The sequence below is a fragment of the Dasypus novemcinctus genome, chromosome 27 (genome assembly GCF_030445035.2).
Source record: "Dasypus novemcinctus isolate mDasNov1 chromosome 27, mDasNov1.1.hap2, whole genome shotgun sequence".
Lineage (NCBI taxonomy): Eukaryota > Metazoa > Chordata > Mammalia > Cingulata > Dasypodidae > Dasypus > Dasypus novemcinctus.
The window spans coordinates 12,846,182-12,866,421 of record NC_080699.1 but is presented as its reverse complement, the minus strand read 5'-3'; the positions used below and the strand labels follow the sequence as shown (position 1 = coordinate 12,866,421).

At 39.3% G+C, this 20,240-nt stretch overlaps 1 protein-coding gene across 1 annotated transcript in view; it reads left to right on the top strand.

The window, feature by feature from the left end:
* Positions 1 to 20,240, top strand: part of GUCY1A2 (guanylate cyclase 1 soluble subunit alpha 2) — a 332,065-nt gene that overhangs the window by 28,775 nt on the left and 283,050 nt on the right. The window contains exon 3 of the mRNA XM_004470863.4: positions 10,376 to 10,497. Coding sequence (XP_004470920.2) covers positions 10,376 to 10,497 — 122 coding nt within the window. The remainder of the gene's footprint in view (positions 1 to 10,375; positions 10,498 to 20,240) is intronic.

Genomic DNA, 20,240 nt, shown 5'->3' with positions numbered 1-20,240 from the left:
CAAATTAAAAGTAATTGCTTCAACAGAGCTGGTGGGCATGTGGTTTTCTGCCATCTAGACCAATGTTATGTGTCTCAGTGGCTACATTCACATAGCATATGGGAGGGTGGACTGAGAGCCCCTGGAGTTATTTGTCTTATTTTGTTTAATCCTTTTTTTTTTTTTTAATTTTCAAAGGAGCTTTAGATTACATAAATGTTACTTAAAAAATATAGGGGATTCCCAAATGCCTCACTCCCTCACCCTCCCACACTTTCCCATATTAACAATATCCTTCATTAATGTGGTACATTTGTTACAATTGATGAACACATACTGAAGCACTGCTAGTAACCATTATTTACATTGTAGTTTACACTGTGTCCTGCACAATTTTGTAGGGTATGACAAAATATACAGTGGTTTGTATCTGTCACTGCAGTGCCATGCAGGACAACTCCAATGTCTTGAAAATGCCTCCCATATTACACCTTATCCTTCCCTCTCCTGTCCTGCAGAACCTCTGGTGGCCACTGCCTTTATGCCAATGATGAGTTCTTCCATTGCTAGAATAACAATAAGTCTATAGTAGAATAATAATAAGTCTACTTTAGTCCATTGTTCATTCCTCAATCTTGAGGATTTGCGGATGGTCGTGCCCACTCTGCTTCTAATTGAGAGGTGCTTCCATCCCATGGGGCTGATGGATGGCACTGTCTTGCTTGCAGTTGCAGATACTCTCTGTTCCTTGGGATGGTTGTTGTTTATCATCATTTCTTTGTTAGCTGTCTTGGGTGAGTCCAGTGAACTGGAGAGTAGGTACTGCAACTCTGCTGAAATTCAGGGCTCAACTGGCGCAAGGACAGACCAAAGATTTAAGTTTCTGGGATATATGTTTAACAAGTATATTCCTAATTATAGGTTCAAGTAAAAGAGGCAGAAGCCATGTGTAGAGAACCTATAAAGGAGTTTAACTCTGTTACACTGGGGAGCATTTATGTGTTTAATCCTTTTAAATGAAACTCCCTTTTGGGGTTGCTTTTCCTTTTTTTTTCCTTTCTGTTCTTACCCTCTTAGTCTAGCACTGAATCTCATAATTTTGCCTTTGTAATGCAGTTAGGCTTGGTTCGAAGGGAGAGGCTCTTTGAACTGGATTTTAGAATCTTTAAGTAAAGTTTAAGCAAAATTGCTACAAATGAAAAAGTTCAATGAGAGGTATGTGGTTTCGCTAGGGTCACATGTTACATATTGTGCTTTATTATCTCCCATTTCTCTAAAGAGTATTTGACATATGGTGTGGAGTAAGCAGATAAGGTCAAAAGATAGGAATCCAGGGCCTTACCAGCATAAAGGGCTTTTGATAAGTAATTTTATCTTTGTATAAAAGGAATGATGATAAAATGACTTAATAAAGGAGTAGATGTCATGATTAAATGAAAAAATTTCAGTGATAGAATTTTGTAAACATACAGCTCCCTATGAATGTAAGGTATACCTTTGATTGGCACATGGTTGATTCAAATAAAAAAGGTGTAATTGTCTATGTCAGAAAGCAATTGCAAATACAGAGGCCTAAGTTTACTTTCTCATGCAATCTAGCCTTTTAAATAGAGGCAACATATATCTTTAATTCACCTTGTTCATATTCTCTTTATGCTACAGTAATTTATCTTTTCAAAGTTAAAGAACTTTGTGCAGTCAAGAGTCAAATGCTGGTACTTTTTGAAAAGTGCCCAGGAATTATTTAAAATTTATAGTTAATAGTCATTGCCATGGAAATTAAGACTATATTTTGTTTATTAGGGTATGATGTGATTTTTCACAAAGAAAGAAGGGAAGAGAACTTAATGGAAAAATAATCACTGTATAATGGCATGTACTTTTAAGTGCTTGATGATGATGTTAATTGTTATTTCAAAGGGAATTGCTTTGAAACTTTGTCATAGCAGTCCTCGTGGGTGCAGTACTAGGAAAACATATTATTTAGTCTCCTGAGATGGCTTTTAGTTTGAGGCCAATAGTGATTTTAAGTGGTTTCTCCTGATAGAGATAAAGAATGTCAAATTAATCTCTGCCCACACATTTAAAAATAAGATTTAATCACTCCATTGGGTTTGCTGTTTTCAAAGTATGTGTTTGGATTAAATTAATCAGTATGTGTAAAGCATTCAGAACAGTTCCTGGTATGTGGTAAGCACCTCAAACCTGTTTTCTTCTTCTTATGCTTGTTATTGTTAATATTATTATTGGTAACATTTTTATGACAATACCAGTAGTCAAATTTAAATCATATTCTGGAATTATGAAAGTCCCCTCTGTTGTGAAATCAAGAGATGACTGGTGACATTTTCATCTATGAACTAGACTCTGTCCTTAAGGCAAATTGGAGTAGAAATCGTAAAATGTGATCAAAATAGGTAACCAAACTCTATCACCCTAATCAGCAGACAACTCTTTTTTCCATTAATAAGACAGGGTTCTCATTTACTGAATAACTGACTCACCTCTCCTCTTCACTCTGTTTATGCAGACAGTGAGCGATGACTCTGTTCATTTCCTAAACGGACCTTTCCTGTTGCTCTTTGTTGCAGATGCAGGACAGAGAGAGAGGGGGACTGCGATTCCAAAACTGAGGTGTCTCAATGTCCTACTAGTTCCAGGTAGAGGGATTCTGAGGGCTTGACAGGGCACCTTTGCTCCCTGTTTTTATTTGTACTCATGCTTGTGAGGACAGGAAGGGCTGTAGGGCAACAGCATTGTATGTTTTATCTTTTCTGACTCCCGTTCTTCCTCTTCCCCTCAGTGGCAGCTTCCCTGCCCAACTCCGTCTTTTGCCTTTTAGACTCCATCTTTTGCTGTGTCTTCTCTTTGCAAATACGGAGCAAGCAAATCATTTAGTAACACTAAGGCTTGGACTCAAATATCTTCACAGCTATGATTTGTTCCCCCTAAGATAATATGACTGAAGGCTTTGTATCTCTGTGAAAAAGAATGCATATTTCTTATTATTAAAGGGATTTTGGGCAATTGAGAGTAAGTGCTGGCAAATAGTCTTTTACATAATTTTAGGTGGTGGGCAGGGTAAGAGGCTGCTTTTCCCAGTCTCTGAAATTGGGTTTTGCCGAAGGCTTGTCTTAAAGTAATTTGGCTTTAGGGTGCCTTGAGTGGGCATGATAAAGTAGGATGGGGAACAGGGAATATGGCCAATCCCCTTTCTTCTTAATTTCTTTTTTTTTTTTTTTTAAGATTTATGTATTTATTTCTTTTTCTCCTCCCCCCCCGTCCCGGTTGTCTGTTCTCTGTATCTATTTGCTGTGTCTTCTTCTTTGTCCGCTTCTGTTGTTGTCAGCGGCACGGGAATCTGTGTTTCTTTTCGTTGTGTCATCTTGTTGTGTCAGCTCTCCGTGTGTGCGGCGCCATTCCTGGGCAGGCTGCACTTTCTTTCGTGCTGGGTGGCTCTCCTTACGGGGTGCACTCCTTGTGCATGGGGCTCCCCTACATGGGGATCACCCCTGCGTGGCATGGCACTCCTTGTGCGCATCAGCACTGTGCATGGGCCAGCTCCACACGGGTCAAGGAGGCCCGGGGTTTGAACCGTGGACCTCCCATGTGGTAAAAGGATGCCCTAACCACTGGGCCAAGTCTGCTTCCCTCTTCTTAATTTCTTAATTCAGCCTCCAAATCTGGATCTTTCCACCCTCCCTTTCCTCTTTAAAACTCTGCATTTTAATCTGCTTTGTTTGTCAGAGCTCCAGGATTATGTAGTTCTGCTCCTCAAAGAATTCTCGCACCAGCCCCCAGATGGACTGTCTGAGGCTTTTTTAGTCTCCCAAGGCTTAGACTTCAGCACAGGGAGTAGCTGTTCCAAGGATCACACAAATGGAAGCACTGGGAGGAAGTGGCTCGTGAAGCCTCCTGTTAGGGAGTTAGAGAGCCTCTCTGTACCTCAGGGGTTTTATCTTTAAATTTATTCATTCACTCATTCATTTGCTTCATAGAGATCACTAAAGTTGGGAAAATGAGTGCTAAAATAATTTATTAATGCATTGTGATGTCATTTTCTCATCTCCACTGTCACCATTCTCTCTTACCTAGAGATTCTGAACTAGTTTTATGACTTCTATTCCTGTCCCCCAATATTTGGTTTCACCCCAGCAAAGTGATGAAAATTTAGGTTGTGAACCAGTGGGTCCCAGATGTTATTGGGAATCAGAATCACCTGGCAGGTTGATTTCCATACAGAATTCTGGGCTTTGCCCTAGAGTTTCTGGATCAAGACTGTGCATTTCTGACTAGGTCCCAGGTGCGCTGATGCTGCTGGCCCAGGGAGAACACTTGGAGATCTCTGCTTCACACCGCCCAGTGGCTTCCAAGACAAGATGAACTTGAACGCTTTTAGGATGAGGCTTTTGCCTCTTGGATTCCGTTCTCCTCCACAACCCCTTTCTTACTCTACTCCAGCCATTCCAGCCTTCTGTTGGCTTCTCAACCATAACAAGCATCTGTAGCCTTAGGGTCTTTGTAAATCCTCTTCCATTTTTCTGGAATGTTTGCCCCGATGTTTGCATGGCTTATTCTTTCTATACATTGAAGTCTCTGTTCAAATGTCTTCTCTTCGGGACGTCCTTCCTGACCACCCTATCTGAAGTAGCCCTCCACCCCCATCCTGATCCCTAACCCCAGTCACTATTATATTATGCTCTATTATTTTTTTCCTAGTAATTATCAGTAACTGAAATTATTTATTTTCTTATCTGCTTGTTTTTCTTGTTTATTTCCATATTGTTGTGCCTTGCTAAGTGCCCAGTTCTTAGTACCGTTGAGGTATGTACACAGATTTTTGGGAGCATAGTATTAGAAGAGAAAATTATACTTGGGTAGGGGATATAGAATGAGGGATTGCAGTAATCTCCAGGGTTCATTATGGATTTGAATGCTAGTATCCAGGACCCTTTCCTTTATAGTGTAAATTATACTGAATTTTTAACAAGACTGTCTGTTTATGCTTAATGTTCTGCCTCTGTGTGTGAGATTGGCTTTTTGGGAAGTTTTGGTTGCTATATAAACTCTGCACACACGTACTTACTTGGATACTTCTTGTTCACATAACACGGTCCTTTTCTCCTAGCCTCAAACAAGTAAGGGGGCCCTGAGTGAGCACCTTTATTTTAGTCCTTGCTTAACTCAAGTGTGTAGGGAACACACTGCCTTCTGGGAAGTGTGAGGTGGAGAGAACATTGAGAAGCAGAAGAGGGAAGTAGGAGACAGGCAGGGTGCACCCGAGGAACAGAAATGCACTCAGGATGGAGGGAAATCTGGCTCATGTGCACACATTTTCTGATGTAATTCTTGCCGTTGCTTTGTGCCCATCTCTCTTTGTGTGTCATATGGAGCAGTGGACTGAGAGGGTGTGCTTTGGAGGTAGACTTGCCAGACTTATTAGGCTTAAAGTCAGGTTCTATTGAATAACTTTAGGCAGGTTCTTTCACCTTTGTGAGTGTCAATTTTTATTTTCAGTTTTAAATGGGAATAATATTGGAGTTAGGGTGAAATTGAAATGAAATATTGATGCTAATAATGTGCCAACCAATAATCATATAAAGTATGTAGTATAGTGCCTGTTATAAAAAGGCCATGTATGTTTATTGAATTATTATTACCACTAGTATCTGACTCTTTTGTGTTTCCACTTTTGTAGATTGTCTTTTCCTTTCCTTTCCTTGCTGTAGCCTTTCTTTTTCCTCCTTGGACCTTTAGAATTCTAGAATCAGTTGTTTTACGTTTGGAGCTAAACATGCCTAGTTCATTTTCCAGCTGTTGCTTTCTTCTTACAGAGAATTACTTTTGCTTTTGTTTTTTTTTTCCAGAGCAGATTTTATTTATAACATTAAAAATAATTTTTTAAAATTATCTTTTTTCAAAGTTAATAGATCACACAAAACGTTACATTAAAAAGCTTGAGAGGGAAGCGGACTTGGCCCAGTGGTTAGGGTGTCCGTCTACCACATGGGAGGTCCACTGTTCAGACCCCGGGCCTCCTTAACCCGTGTGGAGCTGGCCCATGTGCAGTGCTGATGCGCACAAGGAGTGCCCTGCCACGCAGGGGTGTCCCCGCATTGGGGAGTCCCACATTCAAGGAGTACGCCCTGTAAGGAGAGCCGCCCAGCGCAAAAGAAAGTGCAGCCTGTCCAGAAATGGTGCCGCACACACAGAGAGCTGACACAACAAGATGACGCAACAAAAAGAAACACAGATTCCCGTGCCACTGACAACAACAGAAGCGGACAAAGAAGAAGATGCAGCAAATAGACACAGAGACCAGACAACTGGGGTGAGGGGGCGGGGGCAGAAATAAAATGAAAAAATCTTAAAAAAAAAAAAAAAGCATGAGAGGTTCCCATATACCCCGCTTCCCACCCCCCACCCCCATCAATTTTTTTAATTGTATTTTTTTGAAGATACTGCTTTGGATTTTTTAACCTAAATCTCTACCTCTAATTTGCTTGGACTAGCTGCTTTCATGCCTGTTCTTACTACTTGACTCTACTGTTCTATAGCTCACAAAATTGAATTTCTATGGCAGTGTAGGCAAAGCAGAGATTTCTTTAAACCATCATAAGAAAACACATGCTAATCTTTCTGAGATTGATTTTTAATGAATGAGTGTTCATTCATTAAATATTTTAAACACTAAAGTATAAGGAAAGCCATACTCAGAATCATGCCATTCATTTTTCCCTTTTTGCCAGAATAAGCGTTGTTGTAGGACTGCTAACAATCTCATGTTAGTCAGGGGTACCATTTCCTTTATCATCTAAAATTAAAGTTTATTACTCCTATTATTGCTGTGGAGCCTATGTTTGTTTATATAGCCAACCTTCTGTTCTCTTTTTCTTTTTCTCTAACAACTTTTTTTTCATTTAATAAACCATATTTTAAAAGAAGTTTTATATTACAGAAAAGTTACCTAGTAAGTATAGAGGATTCCCATATACCCCACCCCACCCTCTCCCATATTTCCCCCTATGAATAACATCTTACATGAGTGTGGTACATTTGTTACAAAATTGATGAACAAATACTGAAGCATTGCTACTAACCAAGGTCTATGGTTTACATTAGGATTTACACTTTGCACTGTACAATTTTATAGGTTTTGACAAAACATATAATGGCCTGTATCTGTCATTGTAATATCAGGCAGAACATTATAGTGCTCCAAAAATGCTCTGTGTTCCACCTATTCTTCCCGTCCCCTTCCCTCAGAACCTCTGGAAACCACTATTTTTATATTAATGTTACAAATTCTTCTTTTACTACAATAATAATTAGTCTACTTTGATCCATGGTTGCCTTTCACCCTTATGTTTGTTCATTCCTCAATCCTGAGGGCTTTGGGACGGTGATGCCCACTCCACTTCAGATTGAGAGGGGGCTTAGATCTTATGGGGAAGATGGAAGAAACTGTTTTGCTTGTAGTTGTGGATACTCTTTGCTTTTTGGGATGGGGGTTGTCCATTGTCATTGTTTTGTTAGTTGTCCTGGGAAAGTCCAATGAACTGGAGAGTAGATGTTGGCTGCAATTGTGCTGAGATTCAGGGCTCAACTGATGTGAACAGTGGGGAGATTTACGTCTCTGGGACATATTTAATGGGTATAGTGCTAATTATAAGTTCAAATAATAGGGGCAGAAGAATCATGTGTAGGGTTACATTGGAGAGATAGGTTCTCATATATTCCAAGGTAAGGCCCACTGATGGGGTGCTAATTTCCTGAAATGTGTGCCTTGGCTATCATGTCTGGATGTCTCTAGAGCCCTCATGAGCACCCCAGTTTGAGGCTTTGTTTACAGTGACAGTTAGTGATATCCACCTGAGATGTGCCTAAGTGTAACTCCTGACTCACTTTGAAATCTCTTAGTCATACAAACTTTTTTTGTATTTAATGTTTCCCCCTTTTGGCCAAGGTCTTTTTCCAAATGCATTGCTGGTTGGCAGTTGTTATTAATCCATTGGTGCCAGGGAGGCTCATTCTCGGGAGTCATGTCCCACACTGGGAAAGGTAGTGAGCTGATTTGCTGAGTTTGGCTTAGAGAGAGGCTGCGTTTGAGTAAAATGGAGGTTTTCAGGAGATAACTCTTAGACAGTAGGTATTATTAGACTGTTTCAATTTTATAAGAATAAGGTTCCTAAGTACTAACAATATTGAGGGCTTGGTATATTGGACTTTTTTCTTTTATGAGGCACTGCCTATATATTCTAGAGATTCTTGCCACTCTATTAGAGAATATAGCAGGATTCCTCAGGATAGGAATTTAATATTCTTTGGTTATTGTTTGGGTCTCCAACCACTGAGTTAACACCTTAAGACAACATGAACACATTCATATTTCATAGAGGCACTGTTCTTTTTTTCTTTTGATACTTGAAGAGGAATTAAGCCAGAATAATTTCTGTAGAAATTAGAAGTGAAATTAGGAGTTGGCGAATGCTGATTATTCTGAGAAACAAACCTTAATGACATCACTTCTGTGTTCATGGTCAGGATTTGTGACTGTAAATTATTTCATCTAAAAAGAGTTAGACTAAGTAGCTATCTTATTGAATAAAAGCAACATTTTAAAAGGAAGCTCTGTTGATTGCTTACTTTGTTTGAGGCATTTTACATCTGTTACCTCATTTAATCTTAATCATCTATTTCATAAGATCACTGTATTAAGCTCATTTGACAGAAGAGGAAATTGAAGCTGAGAGAGAAACATATTTTGTTCAAGATCACTCTGATAAAAATGGTAGTGGTTATATAACCTGTAACCCTGTATTTATCAGTGGTTAATGTCTGTGATCTTTATACTACCTCTTATTGAGCGATTTCTGCATGCTAGAAACAGTAGTGAATGTTTTTGCCTAAGTGGTTTATTGGAGTCTGATCTCAGTGAGGTGTACAAACATGAAACCATTTTTTTTTTTAACTCTCCAGTCATTTCTAACATGCTTTGATACCAGCTTAGGTAGATTGCTGTGTTTTCCCAGTACTTTTAGGGATTGTAAAATCTACTCCAGACCAATTTAAATCTTCAATCTCCAGACCAGTTAAAATATCCAGTCTAACTATTAAGTCCTTCCATCTGCCTGGGCCAGGCCATGGCCTGAGAAACTTGGAGTGCAGTGTGGAACGGGTGTGTTGGGGCTTCACTCCTCTTCTGGCGTGTTGGGTCAGGCAGGAAGGAAGACGGGAGATCTGGAAATCCACTGCCTATGCACACGTTCCCTGAGGAATGAGACGCCAGACCCCAGTCTCTACCGGTGGGGGCAGGGGGACCCCTCTCCTAGGGACTTGGCTGGTGCAGGGAGCCCTCCCCTTTACTCCTTTTCTCATAGGGGAAAATGTACAAGTCTCTTCCTGGAACAATTACTCTCTCGTCTGAGGATTTTCTTTGGAAGCTTTCCTGCTCTGCGGATTGGCAGGGGCTGTTGAGTCACCTTTCAAGTTCTGCAGCGAGGCTGCTGCTGTAGGCTCCTCCTCTTTTAGAATATAGGAACATTTGGCCCTTATCTTCAGTTTTGGTGCTTAGCCCTCATTCAGAGGCAACTGGGAAAGAGCCAGCCATTGTTCCATTACCCGGGCATTGTGCCCTTCAGTCCCCACAAGGGCTCTGGGCAGTATCCCCACTTCACTAGGGAGGAACTTGAGACAGAGCGTGGGGCACTTGCCCAGGGTCTCACAGATGGCAAATCGTAAGACCATGATTCACGTTTATCTCTGTCAGCCTTCAGACGCTTGATTTGTTATCCGTACACCATACTGGTCTCTTCTCGACTGTCCATGATGGAGGTTAAGGTATTTACTTTCAACACGGCAAATATGCCACCTTAGAACCATTCCTTTTTTTCCTAGGCAATGTCCTTGTAGGAACACATTGCCTACAGTGGTGAAACACCCAAATAGGGATCCACTGGCTAACAGATCCATTCTTTGTGATCCTCATTCATTTCCTCCACGCAGAGTTTTCTCATTAACGATTGCCTCCTGCTGCAGGTCTGTACTACTGATGCCGGTGTTAATAGTGGGTTACGCCAGAAATTATGTCTTAAAGCAGGGCTTCTTAACCTTCTCTGTTCCACGGACCCCTTTGCCAGTCAGGTGAAAACCATGGACCCCTTACTAAGTCTCCACTATACTGTGTATTATTTAATAAATGTGCCACACCCACACCAACACGTCCCCATAAGAATGTTTTCTTGAGTTTCAGTTCAAGCTCATGGATCCCTCATCACTTATTTTTAAATGGGATTACGTTGAAAGCAGACGGTGGGTGCTTGTGCTTGTGTGTATGTATGCATTTGTAAGGTGTTTAAAAAAATCTCTTCATGCACTAATTTTGTCTCCTTCTTAGTTACAGGGATGCAGAAAAGAATTTCCACAATATATCTAACAGATGCTCCTATGCAGATCATTCCAACAAAGAGGAGATTGAAGATGTCTCAGGAATTCTTCAGTGTACTGCTAATATACTCGGTATATTAAATATATATTTATTTGGTTGAGAGAGGATGAATGGCGGGAGAGGGGAAAGTAAAGGTGTAAATGTTTCATTTTCTACTAAAGAGAGGATTGGAGAATATGGTACCTTCAAATGACTTAATTCTATCCCTCCTGAAGAAGTTAGTGTGGAAATTATATGCAGGCTATTCACTTGAAGATTGAAAAACATTATAATACATTTTGGGGAAACTTTTCTAGCTATTGTTATGTGAGTCCTGTTGTCCTTGTGTAATCCTTACACCTCTGGCTCTTACCCTTAGCTGAGCTTGTGGGTTCCTTTCCTCTCAAAGTCATACTTGATTATTTCTAGGAGGCCTTGGTTGGGGCTGGAGGGTCCCACCTGTACTCAGAGTGACCATCCCTCTCTGAGGTCATCTGTCTTCCTGGGGATGTTGGTGTGTATGACAGAGCATCTCTGGATGCTGCCAGCATGACCCAGGGGCACTGCTATGCACTGAATTACGCAGCCTTAAATTCACCAAAATGGAGCGCTACTATTTGGAGTCCCTGGTAGGTGAACTCTACACTATATTATACGCAAAGTAGATAAATAGGAACTTTCCTCCCTAACATATATCAGAGGTTTTTAGTGAAAATTACCTCCTTCAGTTCTTTCTGGAATCTTCCTTTTTCCTTAATACTTAGACAGGAACCCATGGGATGCTGAGGGGGTTGGAAACAAGATATCCTAGTGACAGTCTCCTTATAAAACTCAGAGTCACTGCTCTCTCAGTCTGAAAGTAGAGAGTGGGCTCTGTTAGTGGGACAAGCTGGTTTGCTTGCCTTTCTTTCCCTTTAGGCTAAGTATTCTCCCTAGAGGTATCTGAGTCCCTCCTGCAAACAGGCTCGCGGTAGCCTCAACCTATGCATCTCCCAGATTTTCTAATCATGTGTGACTCCCAGTGGTGGGGCTGGCTTTTACACTCAAGCTGGGACTTCAGCTACCCTGTGAATACATTTACACCCTAAATAACTTCAATAGACATAAAATATTGGAATGAGGACATGGGACCTTTGAGGGGAGGCACGCGGATGTCAATGGTTTGCCTAAAAAAACATGCAAAACAGCCATAGACAGTGAAAGAAAGGCCAAAGATTCATTTACCTCAATCTCAATTCAATGTCAGGGGTATACTACTACCCAAATAAAGCATATTATTGGAGACGAGGGTGGAATATAAAGGGATAATGTGGCTGGAGCATTACTCAAGAGCTGTTTACGGGTTTTTGATTTTGTATTTTCAAAGACTCTCCCATCATTAACATTTTTCATTTTACACATTGTGATTTTCAAGGCATGGGCTGAGGTGATGCCCAACTAAGAAGGATGCATTAGAATTTTGGGGGAGGAATGTATAATAATTTGAAAAAGCTGCTATATACTCGTCCAGTTTCTAAAGTTTCCCTGCCCCTCATACCTCCTCTTCTTACACTCCCACCTTCAGGATCACTGAGTTAGAGGGAGTGAGGGGGGTTCAAAATAGTGACTGTAAGGAGAGCTAGCGCCATCTGAGCTATGACTGATAAATGAGGGTGCATGGTCCCTGTGGAGAGAAGAAACCTGGGTCAGGCAATTGGATGTGGTGAGCACCCAGTGTCACTGCTGGCCTAGCACAGCTTAGCTGCCCTTCAAAAGGTGTCATGAGATGCAGATTAAGTAATAAGTCAAAGAGCAGCAGGCAGTGCACTACTCAATCACGTTATGGAGTGTTTTTAAGTTAAATGCTTATACTTCAGAAGGTGGCTAGTTCAGTTTGCTAAAGGCTGCCCAAGCAATATACCAGAAATGGGTTGGCTCTTCCAGTGGGGATTTACTAACTCGTGAGCCTACAGTTTTGAGGCCGTGAAAGTGTCCAAATCAAAGCATCATCAGAAGACACTTTTTCCCCGAGCTGCAGCTGTGATGATTAGGCACGTAGCTGTGTCCCCTTTTCTCTCCCCTCTCCTCTGGGTTTTGTTGCTTTTAGATTCTGGCTAAAGTGGCCTCTCAACTTCTGTGTTCCATGGATTTCAGCTTCTGGCTCCCAGGGCCTTTCCTCTGTGCTTCCGGGCATTGCTCACCAGCTCTGGTGTGTCTCTGTGGCTTTTCTCTTTGTATTACTCCAGTTTATAAAGAACTCCTATAAGGGGCTTAAGACCCACCCTGGATCATTCCCTACTGAAGTGATCTAATCAAAAGGAAGGTCCCTTAACTGAGTCTAATCAAAAGATGCCACCTACAATAGGTTTACACCGGAGGAATGAATTAGCTTCAGAACATAATTTTCTGGGGTCCACAAAAGACTCAAACCACTACAGTGGCTGTAAAACTGGCTTTGGATTTCCTTAACTTCAAGTTTTTCTAGAAAAGAGATATTAAGTTTGAATTTTTTTTTCTCTAGGTAAGGATGAGTTGTTCTCAGGATTTAAAAAAGGCAATCTTCTAAAATTTAAATTTCTGAAGAATGAAACAAAAGTCCTGCTACCTCTTGACCATATGCTACCATGGATCCAACAGATGACTATGTGCTCAAGAGGTAGCTGTTCTCTTTTGAATAATGTCCTTTTATAACTCTTGAAATATAGACTCTCTGAGGACAAAGATAGGAGCTCTACTGGTCATAGTTAATGAAAAATTTATTTTTAACAAGCCACTGAGCTATGTCTAATCTTGACTTGTTTAGGTTTCATCCTCTGTTTTTTTGGAAATTACATTTAAATCCTCTTGTGCAATCATTTATGAGATTGCAAGTGTTAACTCAATGGTCAGAAAAAATACCAGAGAAGAAAGGAAGACTTTTTTTGGGGGTGGGTAAATAGAATTTTAAGCAGATTAGGAGAAATTTTGGTACCTAGGAATGTTCTTTGTGGAGACTTGAAACCAATTTTCCAACTCTGTGATTTATACTTATCACATTTGGGGAGTGCATTAGAATAGAAGGGATTGGGATTGAGGACTAGATATTTCTCCTACCTTCTTAACCTGTTAGAAAGTTGTAGTAGAGACTACAAATTTGTTTGTTCACTCATCTGTATGTTATTTATTCCTTACCCACCATCAAAAATTACTTGAGGCCATGGGTTAGAAAATTTTATCAGAGTACCAAGTATTTCTCCTTCCAAAATGACTATCTCTATCCACTTAGTATAAATTCTAGATAGTTTTATTACTTACTGGCTCTTCAGGTTGAAGTCTGAGCTCAGCATTTGGCATGGATAAAAAAATGGGGACCTAAAGCAAGGGAGCAAATGAGCTTCTGATGACCAATTAGGGTTCTGCCATGCATTTGTTCACTTGTCTCCTCCACAGGACTCCTGCAAATGCAGGCAGTGGTTCATGTCCATGGAGTAATGGGAGAGAACTGTTACCTCATGTGAACATTTTTGCAATTTCTCTTTCGTTGTCTTAGAAACCAGTTGTTTCTATTTTCTGTCTCCTCGTTTATAAATTGGAGTTATTGAGTACAGTCTGCTCCTTGTCAACTATTTGCCTCATTTTGGTGCTCTGGCATTCACTGTGATAGCGTGGAATGGCACCATGCTCTTTAAAAAGGGCCCTTAAAGCTCTGGGAAAAGACTCTATAAAGAAAGATAGTTGTGAACAATGCCCTCCCTGCTGGAGGCTTTTAGTATTAAATTAATTGCTTTATTTGGTGCATAATGTCTTTTGCATACCGAAATGATCTAATTTTAGTTGTCTGAAAAATGTAAACCTTTCTTAGACATACTCTGCAAAGCCCAGTTTTAGCTCCAATTAAGTGATAAAAATGTGTTTATACTCCTAGAAGGCATGGCGCTTAATGTTTTCTTGGAAATTGAAATGGTTGAATGGTATGGCGTAGCACCCACATTAAATAAAGGGTCTGCGCAGTTTGCTGCTGAAAGGTTTCCATGTTGTCCCTTGACTTGGATTTACGTAGCGTTGGGTGTAGGGAGATAGAGAATGGGGAGGGAGAATTAAGGGAGAAGGATGGCAAAGGACATAGCCTCCTTTGCCATAATACAATTTAACATAAACCAAGTTTATGACTATTTTGGTATAAATGTGTTTTAATGCTATTATGGGGTTGTGGGTATTTCAGTTGTAGAGATTCAAGAATTCCAAGATGGTGCTGTAGGGAAGAGTTGACCCACAGTAGGACAGAGATCCAACAGAAAGAAGAGTTATGGATAGGTCATTTATTAATGAAGTATTGCAAACCAAGGCTTGTTGTTTTAATAAGCATTGGTTATTTATGAATCATTGCACAAAACATAGTTTTATAATGCTGTTGGTAAGTGTAATTTCTTTCAAAACAACAAGGAAGGACACTAATTGTAAAAGTACAGATTCATCAAAGTTCTCTTTGCTTTAAAGATCTTCTGTCAGAATAGTGCTTTATCTTCTCCCCAAACTTAACACCTTTAAGGTCTGAATCAGAGGAATGTTATGAGATTATTTTGTTGGGCAAGTCTTAGAGAGGAGGATGGAGGCAATGGCCTTTGGAGCTCATTCCTCACAAAGTTTCCTTGGTATCAGGGATTCTAAAATACTGTGAAATCAGAGCCTTCTATAAAGTGCCACAGATCCCAGCATTTTGGCTTGTTAGGAAGCTTTTTATTGTTCTTGTTTATTTTTATATGTAATAATTTGTTGCTTATGGGATAATTTGTACATACTTTTGGTTTTATGGTCATGTGGAATGTGCATTTAGGAGACTTTTAATCAGCAATAAAACTATAAAGAATTAGTTAGACTTACTTCGGGTTAAGACTATGGGCACCTTGTGGGTTTTCTTAGAATAATCCTAAATCACATAATTGTTTATGAATTAGAGTATGTTTAATATATTTTGCATCTTGGAGAACTAGTTGGTGCAAATAACCAATTGCCATTTTTATTGAAGAATTAGGATGAATAGCGATAAATAAATTCTGCCAATATAGTTCTTATCATTGTAACTGGGTAACTGATGAACTTTTCTCTTTCAGTAAGCATCAATATTTTTAGTCTTTTAATAAGATGAATTGGAGTTAAGGTGGTTGGAAGGGGAACTCATTTAAAAATGGTAGATAATGTAGTGGTTTAGGGCAAAGGTTAGAGCCAGATTGTGTGGGTTGGGAACCCAGCTCAGCTCCCTACCAGCTCTATGAATTTGAGTGAGTTAACCTAACCTTTCCGAACCTCAGATTTCTCATTTATAAAATGAGGATAATATTATTGCATACCTCCTAGAGTTGTTAGGAAGATTAAATAAGTGAATTTATATAATGCATTTAGAACAGCATGGTGTATAACAAGATCTGCATAAGTTTCTGTTATTACTATTGAATATTCACATAGTAATCTTTATATCAGTCCTAGGAAGTTAATATGTTCATTTTCCTTTCAGCTGAGGCTGATACTTTGAGAGAGATTAACTTGTTGTTAATCTCTTGTCAATTAACAAGTGGCAAAGGCAAGATTCAAACCCAGCTCAGGGTGAATCCAAACACTGTGTTCTTTCCACAACTCCTTGCTGCCTTCCAGTGTGATTGGGATGAACTTCTCTTTTTTTATCCCCAATGCACATTATTTCTAGTTCTATGAATTATAAGAATTGTTCTAAGATCTCGTTTTACTTAGTTCGATACTCTTTTAGAATGTATTTAGGATACTTGCTTGTATGTGACAAGTAGTATGAAAAATGTTTGACAGTGTCTCATCAACACTGAGGAGAGTATGGTTTCCTTGAAGTCTGGATCGTTTTCTGTTTAGAAACAGTTTATTTTTCTTTAGATTTGAAGTGTTGAAAAGCAAATTAAAGATGGTGGCATGTGCCACCATGACATAAACATGGTTTTGCAATTTTGCTACAGTAATTGCTGTGCCAGTTTTGTTGGCCTCAAGATTTCAAGCTGAACTTCCTGCATAGGTAGTTTAATGTGTTAGACATAATCGGCCTGGCACAAACCTTGCAAAAATAATGTATTTCTGATGCCATTGGTTTTTAGTTTTTAACAGAAACATTTTTAGGAACATTGTCACATTATCTCATTTAATAATTCCTAACAGAGACCTTGGGTCGTGTTTCTTTGTAAACTGGAAAGAACTTCTGGTTTCGGCTCTCTGCTTATATACTCACCCCTGTGGTGATTAGATGGAGGTAGCCCTGCAAAATACTGCAACCACTGAGTGTCGGCCACTTCTTCCACCAGAAGTAAAAGCAACACTTTAATAATAAAATCTGCTCCTTAGACTATGCAGATCAGTGTTAGAAGACACAAGTATATTGCGGAGATGTGGCGTTGGAGGGAATGACTGCTTTCTTTCCTCCCATAGGCAGCCTTTCTCAATTGGCAGCCTTTCCTTCTGGAACTTAGGATGGGCCTTTTACCATTTGTCTTGCTAAATTTCTCCATGCTTCGCTTCTCTTCCTTGCTGGAAAACCTTGAAGTCATTTTTCTTCCTTTTTAAAATGTTTTCTTTCTTTCTCTCTACTGCATTGTTCCCCATCATTAGTAACTTTGTACCAGGCACCTCTTCTTTGTATGAGTGGGGCCACCTCTCCCATACTGAAATTCTTCACCCTGTTCATTTTTCTTTTTTCTGAATTTTTTAGTAGGTAAGTTTTTACTTTTCTTTTACTTTTGCATTTTTTTTTAACAAACTTTTTAATTTTAGTATAGATTTAGGTTTGAAGGAAAGTTGCAAAGATAGTACAGGAAGTACTCAAATACCCAAACCCAGTTTCCCTTATTAATAACAGTATACCCTAGTACTATGGTACATCAGTTACAATTAATGAACCAGTATTGATATATTATTATTAACTGCCTAATGCTCTTTTTCTGCTACACCATCAGTTGTACTCAGGATACCATGTTACATTTAGATCTCATGTCTCCTTAGACTTCCTTGGTTGTAACTGTTTCTCAGACTTCCCTTGTCCTTGATGACTGACAGTTCTGAGGAATACTGGTCAGGTATTTAGTAGAATGTTCCTCAATTGGAGTTTGTTGATTTGTATCATGATTATCTTAGAGAAGACCACAGAGGTGAAATATCATTCCCACCCCATCATTTCAATGGTACATATCATTAACATGACTTTCGCTATTGATATTAATCTCAGTCACCTAGCTGAGGTAGTATTTGCCAGGTTTCTCCACTGCAAAGTTACCCTTTTTTCCCTCCTTTCCATGCTTTAAACTCTTTGGAAGTAAGTCACTGTGTAGCCCAAGTTCAAGGACCTCTTTGAGGGCAAAGTATCTACATAAATTATTTTGAATTCTTCTGTGCCAGGATTTCTCCCTTCTCCCCCAATTATTTATTTATTCCATCATTTATTTATATCAATGTGGACTCATGAATATTTATTTCATACTTTGGATTATAATCCAGTACTACTTTATTTGTTGCTCAAATTTGTACCAGCTTTGGCCATTGGGCTCTCTTCATGTGTCTCCTGTGGCCTTTGACATATGCTCAAAATTTTGTGTGTGTTTTGAGTATTTCCTTACTTTCTGGCACTATAAGATGCCTTGGGATCCTGTAGTATGTTTTCTGCCCCAGTCCTAGAATCAGCCATTTCTCCAAGTAGAGCCTGATTAGAGAAGGTAATATTAATCAAAATCTTGGTGCTAGGTGATCTCATTGCTATTGGGGTGTTGTTTCTAGGCCCTTTTAATTGACAGAGCAAGGAAACATATGTGTGCATAGTAACCCATATATGTATATATATGTATGTATTTATAAATGTTTCTATCCATTTGTACCTATATTATGCTAAACATGAGTTTATACTGATGTTTCCAACTTTCACCCATTACCACATGGCTCATTCTCTGGCTTATCTATTACCTCCCACCCCAACAGTGAGAAACCTGGCTCTTCAGCCATCTGCTTACTTAATTGCTCACTTTCAGTGTACATGTATAGTGGTTACAGAACCGGTGACTTGTACTCCCACGAGGAGCACCATATCCACAAGAGCACAGTGCCTAACTGCAGTTCCCTTTGCACATGCCCCTCATTTCCAAGATTACTTAGGGCAGTGCCTAATGTTCAGCACTCCCTTCAGTGAGGTTGTTTCATACGTTTGTGATAGTTAGGTTCTTTTTATCCCAGGCTGCCTTCCATCCTCGGATCCTCTGACCACCCAAGTAATACATTTTTTAAAATTTGCATATATCAAGGTGCACTCTTAGTGCTGTAAAGTTCCATTGACAAATGCCTGGTGGCACATATCCACCATTACAGTATCAGACAGAATACTTTCAGTGCCCTAAAAATCCTCTGTGCTTCACCCCCTCTTCCAAATCCCTGGCAACCACTGATCCGTATGTTGTCTGTGTAGTTTTGCTTTTTCTAGAATGTCATATAAATGAAATTTTCAGCAAGTTTAATAAACAAAAACAGCACCTGTTATCTCCCTATAATTTAAATGTACTTAAACTATAAGAATTGTTTCCTCCTTTGTCATTCTGAGTGCTTTCCTGAGATTTTATGACTGAAGTCAGAAACTGCTTAAAACTTCATAGCAGAATTTGTACATAGTCCTAATAGGTAGACTCTTTGCTATGGTAAAAATAAGTCCCTTGAAAGGAGTTAGCCAGTATTATACAGTGGGAAAAATATTTTTTTGTAGGAATTTGAGCATAACTTGGAAGTGATATGACCAACAGGACTTATAAAGCTGTTTGGTGAAGGAGATGTGGATGATATAAGGCATCTCCAAGTGGTATGTACTAAAATCCTTGTGCTCCCATAATCCTCAGCTTGCCTTAGTTTGGATTCCTTTCAACACATGCAGTGGCTTACTGTTTTAAACTCACTTATCTTAAGTTCCTATTGCTCAGTTCATTCTCTAAGCAGATTTTGCAAGACTCTAAAAACTCCCCTAGTGTTCTTTCTCAGAAGATAGTATCACTTTTATTTAACAAATAAATAAAAGTCACATGTCAAATGCTTAAGATTGATAAGCATTTATCTTTAACTTGGTGCAGAAGGAATAGAAGTGCACATGGGTTAGGTTGTTTCCACCCGTCACGCATTAGATGTGGGGAAGTCAGGGTTTGGGCTGTGGGCTCTGGCGTAAGAGTCTGCTGCATTGCTAATTGACCCCTTAATTGCTTCTATTACAAAAGACTAATGGATATTTTTAGTTTTTCTCTGAGTCAGAAGAAAGGTTATTCTTTACTTAGTATATGAGAAAGAGGGTTGTGGGCCTGTAATCATTTCACACGTCAAACTTATGGCTAAAATTGTTGCTATGTCATGGAACAAATTCATAGTCATTTGCCACTTTTGGTTTCTTAAAGACTTTACTCCTTTTTGGACCTTTAGGTTCAAATGAACATACCACTTCCCCCTCTACCCTTCCTTCTTTTCTTTTTCATTTGATGACTTTCATTCATTATATAATTAATTTCTTAGCTTTGGGTCTAATTTTTTGGTGTGCTATAATTATTTTTCTGTGCTACCTGTGCTAATAACTTTCCCTCAACTACCAATTTTAATAGCATGCTATTTATTTTCAATACTTCTGAAAATTAATGAAAATTTTAGGTCAGATGAGTTAAATTCAAACATGCTATGCTAGATAATTGTTTTCTTATTAGTCCTGCGTTCAGATCTTCAGTCAATTTAAATGCTTTTGACAGCATTTCCATTGCAATTTATTTAAATTAATTTGGTACGTAGAATTTTATGACTCATGGTAAGACTGTTACTCAAACTAAGACATCTTTTTATGTTAAATTAGCTTTATAATTTC